Here is a 12,760-nt window from a genome sequence, read left to right on the forward strand (position 1 = left end):
GCAACAGGCAGGGTCGTCCGGCAACCCAAGTGCCTTTAATAGGTCCAAGCAACAAGGGGATTCTGTTCTGAAAAGTAAGACAACAAGTAAAGACGCCATACAGCTTTAAAATAGGCCCTAGTAAATGGTATCTGTAACACGAGCTGCTTTAAAATAGGCCTTAGTAAATGGTATCTGTAACACGATGGGGAGCGGTGTGCCACGTCATGGACCCGTCTCGATTCAATCATTCGAAACACATTCGTCTCGCAAGAAATATCAGTGACGGGTTTAGCATATTGTTATTCATGCCAGGAGGCAACATAAGTCCAATAGTGTATTCTCTAATTAGGAATGCCCCAACCTCCCTTCACACTGTATTAAAATGGGGGGCCGTGTTAATGTGTACCAGTCAGCTACCTTGGCGCGTACACAATAGTATGACGCCACGGAGGCACACAAAGGGTTGTCTGAAGCATCGAGAGAGAATTAATCGCTTACCATCAAACCATGTGATAAGGCAGGGGGTATTGTTATTATTAACACCCCCTCCTATATTGATAAAATGAACACTTGCCTCTCTTCTACCAGACATTACAAAAGAATCATGAGAAGCCCTGAAAAGACATTGAAACAGCTGATTTTTTCCCTTGTTGAGGCAGCCGTGGACGATGGACACATTTGCCCCAAGGAAGCGGAATATCTAACTCCTAAACACACTTGAATGCCCATTATTTATGGGGGGCCAAAAACGCACAAGGATGCTGTTGATCCCCCCCTGAGACCTATCGTATCCACCATAGGCGCAGCCACGGAGCCCCTCTCCAAGTACATTGACCGGTTTTTAAAACCACTGGTGAGCAAACTGCAATCCTTTGTCAAGGACACAGGGCATTTCATATCGAAAATTGAAAAAATGCCGTTCGATAGTGATAAAGAGTTCCTGGTCACCATGGACCTGGAATCTCTTTATACTAATATCCCGCAAGACAGAGCGATACAGGTCCTTCAACAAATTCTACTGGCCGAAAGTGGGCTCCCTAATGCCCCTTTTATAATTGAATGTCTGAAGATAGTTCTAGGGAAAACTATTTTGAATTTAATAACAGTTTTTTTAATCAAATACAAGGCGTCAGCATGGGGGCCTCTTGTGCCCCCAGTGTTGCATGCCTATACATGGGGCATTTTGAAGATACGAATATTCACAACGAGATGGCCCCCTTCTTTGAAAATGTTCGAGCCTTGTCTCGATTCATAGATGATATTTTTTTCATTTGGGAAGGGGACCAGGTATCCCTGAATGAATTAGTACTATGGATCAATGAAGCAGATACCAATTTGAGATTTGCCGCCAATTCAAGTAATTCTAAGATAGTTTGTTAGAACATGCTAACAGGGAACTTCTGGTCTCCCTGTATGTAAAACCCACCGCCAGGAACACCCTCCTCCAATATGGGAGTTTTCATCCCCGGTGCCAGCGGGATAGTATTCCCTTCAGCCAGTTCCTTCGCTTGTGAAGGTACTGTTCTGAAATGAGAGACTTCCTCTTTCAGGCCGATATCCTCAAGGAGAAATTTATCTGATCGAGGATACCCACACAGATTGATCTGGGATTCATTTAAACATGCAAGGTATTTTAACAGGGAGCCATGTTTGAAGAAAGAACTGCTGCCACCCCTGACAGGCTGGTTTGAATCATAAAACACTCCACCATTAACCACAAGGTGAGACAAACCATGAATTCCCTTTGGTATCTGCTAAACATTGATGAAAGTGAGGGCAAAATTCCTAAACCTCTTTTCGCGTTTCGGCGAAACAAGAACCTCAGGTACCATCTAGTCTGTCGTAGAATGCCTAACCCCACTGAGTCTCGCCAAACATCCATCATTGGTACTGCCCCCATATCAGGTAACCATCGCTGTGGGACTTGTCAAGCTTGCCCCAACGCCATCGTGGGCCAACATCTTGAGGTCCAGAATCGAACGGTCAGCTTATGTGAAATGAGTAACTGCCGCTCGCCCAACGTAATCTATATTATCTTTTGCCGGTGTGGGCTTATATACGTCGGCGGAACTGGTCGTGAATGCAGACTAAGAATCGGAGAGCACAAGTCGAACAATCGAACCCGGAAGAATGACGACCCTTTGGTCCATCATTGGCTGGATAAAAACCATAATGAATCTGAATTGAAGTGGTCCATTTTGGAAAAAATACGTGCTGTCCCAGGAAAAGACTCCACCTCCATAAGAAAGGAAAGAGAGGTTTTTTGGATCTTCGCTCTGAATGCTGTTCGTAATGGCCTCAACCAGCATTGCCCGTGGGAAAATGCCATTACGTGAACCATAGTGCGTTTCTGTTTCCCTGACTAGGGATGTTTCTTCTGTAGTTGTTTTCCTCCCCATTGTTGAGAGGATTGTGTATTGTCTCTCATTGACTTCCTCTTTTGGGGTATATAAAATGGTATGTGTTATCTGGCCATCGCTGCTTGAAGTTTAGCTCCTTCTTTCCTTTTTTGTTGGTCCTATCAGCGATTTTCGTTGTCGTGTGTCCCGTCGTCCATCTCGTATATTTGGGCTATTTAATAGGTTGTAGGGGATCGAGGTAAGCCCCCAAACCCTTAGTTTGTGATTTCCTCGTTTAGCCTCTCTGAGTACGTCAAGATGGGCAGATTGGCATATCTTATCTCCTTATGGCAGCATATTTGCAAAGCTATTGCCATATCCGTCTTACACTTTTATTTTGAGACTGATTACTCGGTCTACTTATTCATAATGTGTATGATCTGGACGATTTAGGCCCCTTCTTCTACCTTGCGGCAATACCTATGAACAACCATTGGCCGTAGTGTCGGATACCTATATATTCCTTGTCCGTTGTTTATTTTTGTTTCTATTTTTGGTTGTCGTCCTCGTTTGAAGCCCCACCCATTTTTTGGGTGGTCGGTTTACGTTGCGGATCTCGCGGGATCTTTAAATAGCGCCTGCTTACTCTCGATAGGTTTGAACCTCTTGTCATGTCGAATTCTGTTTTGGACTCCGGAAGCCGCCCCCTTCGTGAGCGAGTCGAAATAACCAAGGTATGTGGCGCGACCAAGAATGCCTCTCCCGTTTGCTTGACTCTTAGTTGTTGTCTTGAGGGTGAGTTAGTGCATGAAATCATGCTTGCCTTTTTTGCCGGTGTTTTCATTTACCGCCGTACCGTGTACTCTCTTTGTCAATATATGTAGCACGCTTATATGCCCCTGTATATCATTACAGGACACAGCTTATTGATTGATTTCTCCCAGCTTTGAGGCTTCAGACAACCCTTTGTGTGCCTCGGTGGCGTCATACTATTGTGTACGCCCCAAGGTAGCTGACTGGTAAACATTAACACGGCCCCCCATTTTAATACAGTGTGAAGGGAGGTTGGGGTATTCCTAATTAGGGATTACACTATTGGACTTATGTTGCCTCCCGGCCTGAACGACAATAAGCATGACTATATGCTAAACCTGTCACTGACGTTTCTTGCGAGACATGTGTTTTGAATGTTTGAATCGAGACGGGCCCATGACGTGGCACACCGCTCCCCATCGTGTTGCAGATACCGTTTACTAAGGCCTATTTTAAAGCGGTAAAGCCTCTTTACTTGTTGTCTTACTTTTCAGAACAGAACCCCTTTGTTGCTTGGACCTATTAAAGGCGCTTGGGTTGCCCGGCGACCCTGCCTGTTGCGCCTGCCTTGAGAGCTTTGTTTGCGCCATTTACCATCGAACATCTACTACGTCCAAGTAATCATCTCCGCCTGTGACTACTGAGTGAATTGTTAGCCAAACTGATGGGGTTTATTTAAACGCGATGGCTTGAACATGATATTGATTTCCACTTTTCAGATCTGTTTTCTGAAATGCGTGGAGGTTACTTGCAATCCCCTGCCTATTCTAATGGGAAACACTCTTCATTTGGAAAGTTGTTGAGCACCCCCTGTGCGATTTGGTGAGTTTGTGACCGAATATTTTAGATCTACAGACTAAGTCGGGATGAGTCTTGAACCATTGGACAGCCTTTAATAACCTGACATTATGCCAATTTTCTAAATTTCAGAGTTTACTATTGAGGGACGGCGAGATAGATACCCCTAGCCCTGCATAAACAACCTTTCCGTTTTGATATCCCGGAAGGTACTATACCCGGATTCTCTTTTTTATACTCTTTGTACAGATGGATAGTTGTTTGTTTAGTTTGTCCACGGACCTTATCATGCTGTATGTCCACGCACTTAGGGTACTCAGGCTTTGATTTACAGCTTCGAATAAGAAAAGATTGCGATACTTATTAGTGTTCTAGACCTTGTGTGGAGTGTTATAAGCTCGAATCATTCAGGAATTAAGATCACCTGTCCATTTTTTCTTCCTTTTTCTTATGTATTGAATGTGGTATTGTGTTTCTAAATGATACTGCCTTGGGGCTCATGAAAGTTGATATCAAATTTGTGTGACACTATTGGATATTGTCTTCTGCTGTTTACACATATCTGGTGTTGTGATTTCTGTGTTCTTTCCTCATAAAGCGCATAGTTCATGTTGGTTTATTTTTTAACTTGATCTCTTGTATTGCTGCTATCCTATCTGAAGCTTACTATTTTGACGGCCACGCTAAATTTATCATGTGATTCTGTATTATGTTAAACCAGAATATGAATTGTTTTAGAAATATTGGAATCTGTTAATTGATTATATATATTTTTCTTATAAATTGTTCTAGAGTTGTGTTGCTCTACCCCTCCCTTCCTCACTGTGCCCTGATGAAGGTGCAGCCAAAACTCAGGCCGGAAACCGAAACGCGCGTCGGCGCTTGAAGATAGTCCCAAAGCTGTTTAATCTGGTCTCAACTCTGTATGAGACCCCATGGAACCTGAGTCATCATCACATCAGTTAGCATTTTGATTGTGTTGTGAGAAGGATGAATGAATTTTGTTGATGTATGTGTGCTTTTGTATGATTGTGTGAATCGATGTGTGGGACCTTATTTGAGTGTTGTGATTATTTATAATGGAAATAGAATGATTTTTTCAACCGGATGTTTGAATTGAAAATTTGAAAAAAAATAATAATAAAAAAATGTTTGCTAATATCGCTGTGGCCTTTTGATGTAAAGCAACTTTGTTCTAGTGAGCTTCCGACTAATTTTATTAGCTGGGGACTCTATAAGAGCCCGTATATTTATTAGATCTAGGCAGTAGTTTTGTTCTTTGATTGTGTCACTAGTGACAAAGCATGACACATTTTGCACTACCCATGTCAGTGTGGTAAATGTCTGAGGCATAGTTTCACTAACCCCTTGTTATAATTTCATTCAGACATAGACACAAAGAGCTCTTCCTGATCCAGTGTGAGTAATGTGAAAGCAAAAATATATGCATGGCTTTAAAATATCTGCAGTGGGTCAGGGAAGCTGAGCAGCATGACATGCTGGGAATGGAAGACAGCAGACCACTCACTATCATTATAGCTCTGAATTATACTACAATATTAGGGGGCTACCTACATACAGGGGTGGCCTCAATTGGGGTTATCCTCACACCTAATGTTTAAGTGCTACTATACACACACTCCTCTTACAGTTAGGATAACATTGAATGGCCCATCATGACAAACTGCATGGATTCATGCAGACAGAACTAGTTGTCTTCTTGTGATTGTGCAATTAAAAAACTGTGGAAGACCATAAATTAGCCATCACATACTGTCAATCAAGTCAATCAATCAATCAAGGACATTTATAGAGCGCACTACTTACCCGTAGGGTCTCAAGGCGCTGGGGGGAGTGGGGGGTGCCGTCACTGCTCGAACAGCCAGGTCTTCAGCTTCTTCCTGAAGGAGAGGTGGTCTTGGGTCAGGCGCAGGTCGGTCGGGAGGGAGTTCCAGGTCTTGGCGGCCAGGTAGGAGAAGGACCTTCCTCCTGTTGTCGCTCTTCGGATGCGGGGGACGGCGGCGAGGGCGTGGTTGGCTGAACGGAGGTGGCGTTTGGGAGCGTAGAAGTTGATTCGGTTGTTGAGGTAGCTCGGGCCTTGGTCGTGTAGGGCTTTGTGTGCGTGGGTGAGGAGGCGGAAGGTGATTCTTTTGTTGACGGGGAGCCAATGCAGGTCTCTGAGATGTCCGGAGATGTGGCTGGTTCGTGGGATGTCGAGGATGAGTCTGGCTGAAGCGTTCTGGATCCGCTGGAGTCTCTTCTGGAGCTTGGCGGTGGTACCGGCGTAGAGGGCGTTGCCGTAGTCCAGTCGACTGGTGACGAGGGCCTGGGTGACGGTCTTCCTGGTCTCGGTGGGGATCCACCAGAAGATCTTCCGTAGCATGCGTAGGATGTTGAAGCACGCCGAGGAGACGGTGTTGACTTGCCTGGTCATGGAGAGGGAGGAGTCCAGGATGAAGCCCAGGTTGCGTGCGTGGTCTGTCGGCTTGGGAGCGGTGCCCAGGGCGGGAGGCCACCAGGAGTCGTCCCAGGCGGAGGGCGAAGAGCCTAGGATGAGGACCTCCGTCTTGTCTGAGTTCAGTTTCAGGCGGCTGGTCGTCATCCACTCGGCTACCTCTTTCATCCCTTCGTGCAGATTGGCTCTGGCGGCGGCGGGGTCGTTGGTCAGGGAGAGGATCAGCTGGGTGTCGTCGGCGTAGGAGAGTATGTTGAGGTTGTGTTGGCGTGCGATGGCTGCGAGGGGGCTCATGTAGACGTTGAAGAGGGTGGGGCTCAGCGAGGATCCTTGAGGGACGCCGCAGATGACTTCGGTGGCCTCTGACTTGTACGGTGGTAGGCGGACTCTCTGTGTTCTTCCGTCGAGAAAGGAGATGATCCACTCCAGAGCCTTCTCCTGGATTCCGACGTTGCTGAGGCGCTGTACTAGGGAGCGGTGGCAGACAGTGTCGAATGCCGCGGAGAGGTCAAGGAGGATGAGGGCCGCTGTTTCTCCGTTGTCCATAAGGGCTCGGATGTCATCGGTGGCGGCGATGAGGGCGGTCTCGGTGCTGTGGTTGGCTCGGAAGCCAGACTGTGAGGGGTCGAGGGATCCATTCGTCTCCAGGAAGGCGGCCAGCTGCTTGTTGACGGTCTTTTCGATGACTTTGGCTGGAAACGGGAGGAGCGAGATGGGGCGGTAATTCTTGAGTTCGGTGGGGTCCGCTGTGGGTTTCTTGAGTAGAGCGCTGAGTTCGGCGTGCTTCCAGCTCTCAGGGAAGGTGGCGGTGTCGAAGGATGTGTTGATGATGTCTCGCAGGTGGAGTGCGATGACAACGTCGGCCTTGTTGAAGACGTGGTGGGGGCAGGGGTCGGTCGGAGATCCTGAGTGGATGGAGTTCATCGTGCGGACGGTGTCTTCGGTGGTGATTGGATTCCAGGCGCGGAGGGTGGTGGTGGGGGGTGGTGGTTCGGTTGTGGAGTGCGTTGGTTGGTTGTTGAAGCTGTTGTGTATGTCCGCGATCTTGTTGTGGAAGTATGAGGCGAGGGAGTTGCAGAGGTCTTGCGATGGGGTGATGTCGTTGTTTCCTGCGCTGGGGTTGGAAAGCTCTTTCACGATGTTGAAGAGTTCCTTGCAGTTGTGTGCGTTGTTGTCCAGCCGGTCCTTGAATGCAGTTTTCTTGGCGGCGCGGATCAGCTGGTGGTGCTTCCGGGTGGCAAACTTGAAGGTGGTCCTGTTGTTCGGTGTTGGTTCCCTTCTCCAGACTTTCTCAAGGGCTCGGCAGTTCTTCTTGGAGCTCTTGAGTTTGTCGGTGAACCATGGGGCTTTCTTGCTGCCGGGTCTGCTGGGCGGGGTCCTCAGCGGGGCGAGCTCGTCCGCGCAGTTGCTGATCCACTTCGTGAGGTTGTCGGCGGCCTGGCTGGGGTTCGCTGAGCTGGCAGGAGGGTGCTGGCTCAAGGAGGTGGCGAGCTGGTTGGCTGTGATCTTGTTCCAGCTTCTGCGGGCAACCTGTTGCTGGTGGTGGTGGGTCGTCGTTCTTTTGAAGGTGAAGTGGACACAGCTGTGGTCCGTCCATTGAAGCTCTGTGGCGTGGCTGAAGGCGATGTCAGTGCTGGATGAGAAGACTGCGTCGAGTGTGTGTCCGGCGAGGTGGGTGGGGGTGGACACCAGCTGCTTGAGTCCAAGATTGGCGAGGTTGTCGAGCAGGGTGCTGGTGTTGCGGTCGTTGTTGTTCTCCAGGTGGAAGTTGAGGTCCCCCAGGAGGATGTAGTCAGCGGAGGGGAGGGCATGCGGGCTGACGAAGTCGGCGATGTCCTCGCTGAATTGGGTACGTGGTCCCGGAGGTCGGTAGATCAGGGTGCCTCTGAGGGTGGTCTGCGGGTCGGTGTGGATCTGGAAGTGCAGGTGTTTGGCGGTGGTGAGGGTGTTGTCGGTGCTGGTCGTGATGCGGAGGGTGTTCCTGTGGATGATGGCGATGCCTCCTCCCATCTGGTTGGCGGTGCGATCCCTCCGGGTGATCTTGTAGCCCTCTGGGATGGCGATGGCGATGTCGGGCGCTGAAGAGGCGTTCATCCAGGTCTCCGTGAGGAAGGCAACGTCAGGGGCTGTGGTGTCGATGAGGTTCCAGAGTTCGATGGCGTGTCTGTGGACGGAGCGGGTGTTGAGCAGGATACACTTGAGGTGGGTGCTGCTGGTGTTCGACTTGGCGGGTGCTGGTGCGAGGCAGGTCCGGATGCAGGCGAACTTGCAGGCGTGGCAGCTGAAGGGTCCGTGGGTGCGTCGTGGTGTGGCTTGGTGGCATCCAGGGAGTCGACCGGTGTTGAGTGCGCTGAGGTTGGCGGCGGTGTACGTCAGGCGGGTCGGCCGGGGTCTTCGCTGGCCAGGGGTCTTGGCACTGGGCGCGGTCCAGGCGCAGACGGGCTTACCTTTGGCGCGCCTTCGGCGCACAAACGGCGCGCCCGCTGCGCGTGACCGCTGCGCGTTCGCACGGTCGCCATATATGGCGAAGTGCGTGGGGGGGCGGAGCAGCTGGGAGGCGGGAGCGGGGAGGGTACACAAAGAAAAGGGGCGGGGCTAGCGGTGAAGGCGGGACGCGGGGAGCGGGGAGGGTTGAGACGGGGACGAGAGAAACGAAGGCGAGAGCAGGCACAAATGGGGAAGGAAGAAAACAAATCAACAGTAAATGGCAAACAGCTAATACAACAAACAGGTCACTATGGCAACAGCAGGCAGGGCCGAGACGGGGACGAGAAAAACGAAGGCGCAGGCAGGCACAAATGGGGGAGGAAGAAAACAAGCAAACAGCTCTATACAAACAAACAGATCACTATGGCAACAGCAGGCAGGGACACAGGCCGGGAAGCTGGCAGAGACCACGCCGCTCGATGTCAGGGGGCGTGGTCACGCGGCGGAGCCGGGGCAGTGAGGCAGAAGGCGGGGAGCACACGCAGCAGCTGGTGGCCGTGCGGCGCGGGGGTGTCCTAGAACTCACCACCAGAAGTCACCACCTGATGATGTGGATGTTAGTCGCTTGTGATAAGGAATGAGCAATTATGGTGTATCCCTATTTCCAACAATGTCCAGAAAACTTTTCACGTGTAAAACACCTGTCAACAGCCTTCTTCACAGGAAACTAGTCAACCAAAATTTTGAAATGAGGAGCAGGATGTCACATGAAAATCTTGCTAGATAACCGTTACCTTACAGCTACCGTTAACGTGTCAAATAACACTTTTGACCCAGTGCTTCTTGCCCTGTCCTAGTGCCTTCAAATTAAAACTAGAAAAACATTAAAACATTGACATAGGTGTTAACTGGTTTTAAGATGTTTGCTGCTTTTAAAATGTTCATAAAACTACAAAAGCAACATGAACGAGGGTTCTCTTAATTTTACTAAGAGTTTATAATGAAACTGTCGGGTATCTTCACCAAGAGGAGGCCGATTGAGGTCTAAATGGTGCTTTATAAGATCTCGAGCATGATATGCTCTAACCTCACAGAAAGCATAAGGTATCATGACGTAACACAACTTAACATCACTTCACTAGTAATACTTCTACTAGTAATCTACACTGATATAATTCTGGATGCGAAATCAAATTGCTACTATCGCTGTCCGCTTAATGAAAAATGGTGCATTGGTTGCTTCCTCTTGTCAATATAATTTCTGGATTATCAACTCCTGGAGGTACATTATTTCTCCGTTGAAACCGTAGTATGTGGAGAAGTTGTGCTCTATACTGCTCCCGGGAACATAAATACTAAACATTCCAAATTAATCTTACAGGGACCGTATGGACGCAACAGATTTTATGTTTGATTTATTATGAAGGGCATCTTAACAAAACAGAAAACCTTCTGTCGATCGATCGTGTTCCTGGTTTTGAATATAATGTGAGAAAGGTAAATTTTGAGCAGCTGCCCTCGCCTCGTATTTTTGGATCGCACCTTCCACATTACATGGCCCCGAAAGGCCTGAAAGACAAAAATGCAAAGGTAAGAAACACTGAGTTTTTGATGCATAAAACTTTGTTCTGTTTTGAGCACGGCTTGTAGAAACTGGGGGCATTATTTATGAGGCCTTGCAACAGTTTTGCGCTTCCGTTGCTTCACATTTTGTGACACATCTGCGGCGTAAAACATGCCTCCTGTTGTGCCCTATTTATAAAGTGAAGCATCTAAGCAGATGCATCACTTTGTAAACCTCTGCGCTACATTATACCTGCGCCGGGTATAATGTATGCAGGGTGAGCTTTCCCACGAAAGTAAGCCTCGTAGAAGTGACGCAGTGAAATCTACGAGATTTCCCTGTGCCACTTCTGGAGTGCAAATGTGTCAATATCTTATGCCTGCCTCACAGCCAGCGTAAGACTGACGCATGCCGTTTCACATGGGACTTGCCCTATGTGAAAGGACACATTCCTGAAGTTGCGACACTTTCGTGACACACTCCAGCAATGCGTCACTTTTGCACTTACAGATACGTCAGAAATACTGATGTATCTATAACTCCTTCTGACATGATGCGTCATACAGTAAATATGACGCATCATTAGTGTCGCAAGGAGGGCGCAATGAAAAGTGATGCATCGCTGTTATCATGCAGCAATGCGTCACTTCTCATAAATGAGGCCCTGGGATATTTCCTTCTGCATGAACTCTATTATGTTTGTTTTTCAAGGTGGGCATCCCTTTTGAATATTTGTTTACATTGTTTCGGTCTGTTCAGTATTAGTATTTGGATCTGGCAGGAAAGGAGTTTAAGTCTTGAGTGGGAGAGCTAACACATTCCAGGAGCAATGTGGGATTTTAAGTCACCACGTTGCCCTGCTGTGCTCAACATGATAAAGACCAAAAAATCCCACTGCTCACAGTTTCCTAGATATATTACAAAAAAATAAAGGAGCATACATTACAAACGCTAAAAAGTTCAATATCAAAACATTTTTATGTAAATGTTTTTGTACTTGTATATTATTCCCTATATTTTATCACAAAGACAATTGAACATTAACCATGAAAGTACACATTTTATGTGTAAAATAATTGTATAACATCAACCAATTTCTGGTATCTTTGTTGATAGTCACATGATAGTCTTTCAGTTGACAAAGCAGCCATCCATTTTAATGTTAGCATTTGGTTTTGGTATTGGTACCCACTTTCTATGCAAGAAGCCAGAAAGTGTTTCACGAAATCCCGGTTTCATCAGGGCCAAAAATACTGAGATTACTTCTGTTAAGTATCAATTTAACAATATCTGATGTTACTTTTCACATACAAGTTTTCCATTCATTCACACCAATGATCACAACGTTAGGTTGCTCCATATACAACTTCAGATAATCCTTCTATCTCACAGTGAAGCCCATTATCATGCACAACATCACCATAAGTGCATTTTAAAGGTAGGGTTGTATAGAAAAATAACAGTTCCCCTTTTTTGAGGAAACACCCGTTACAATGTTGGCGAGCCCATCTTTATGAGGTAACAACATGTCTTGTCCTTCAAAATGTCAAGGCACTGAACTACTAACATGGAAATGTATGGCTGACATGGTCAACTGAAAGCCTATGCCATGAGACAATTACATGAGCTAAAGAATGATGGGTTTGGATGCTACCCCTAGCAATTGCCAATGGTCTGAAAAATTACAAGCATTCCTCCCATCAATTTTTGTGTTTTTCATGTGGGTACCAACACTTGAAAAAAGGGACCTTTGTTGAACTGCTGCAATATTGATTTATGATTCAGAAAAGGGGTGGTGATGAACAGAGTGTCTGAATTAAGCAGACCACTCTTACCCAGTCCAAAGATCAGGGCTTGATCCATCACGGTTATTTAGCTCACTGCCCCATCCCAGCTCAGAACCTGGCTATATGCAAATTAGTCTGTCCCTGGCCCAGTGCATCATGGGAACAGGGCAGACCAAACTACCAAGCCAATTCTTCACCAGAAAGGAGACAAGCTTCCGGGGACCGGTTTCTGGCATTTCAGCCGTCGTCGGCCCAGCTTGCTTGAATCCTGATGGAGCAGTGAGCAAGGGACTCATGTCTGAGTATACCCTGCCACACCTATAGTGGCCAAAAACGATTCAGAAAAGGGGGTGGTGATGAACAGAGTGTCTGAATTAAGCAGACCACTCTTACCCAGTCCAAAGATCAGGGCTTGATCCATCACCGTTATTTAGCTCACTGCCCCATCCCAGCTCAGAACCTGGCTGTATGCAAATTAGTCTGTCCCTGGCCCAGTGCATCATGGGAACAGGGCAGACCAAACTACTAAGCCAATTCGTCATCAGAAAGGAGACAAGCTTCCGGGGACCGGTTTCTGGCATTTCAGCCGTCGTCG

At 47.6% G+C, this 12,760-nt stretch overlaps 1 protein-coding gene across 5 annotated transcripts in view; it reads left to right on the plus strand.

Moving 5' to 3' along the window:
• The window catches only part of LOC147707980 (amine sulfotransferase-like), a 357,336-nt gene that overhangs the window by 188,287 nt on the left and 156,289 nt on the right, over window positions 1–12,760 (plus strand). For all 5 annotated transcript variants that reach the window (XM_086926799.1, XM_086926798.1, XM_086926796.1 and 2 more), the window contains exon 3: window positions 10,196–10,404. In XM_086926799.1, coding sequence (XP_086782925.1) covers window positions 10,196–10,404 — 209 coding nt within the window. The remainder of the gene's footprint in view (window positions 1–10,195; window positions 10,405–12,760) is intronic.

Source organism: Lissotriton vulgaris, chromosome 6, assembly GCF_964263255.1.
Source record: "Lissotriton vulgaris chromosome 6, aLisVul1.2, whole genome shotgun sequence".
Classification (NCBI taxonomy): Eukaryota; Metazoa; Chordata; class Amphibia; order Caudata; family Salamandridae; genus Lissotriton; species Lissotriton vulgaris.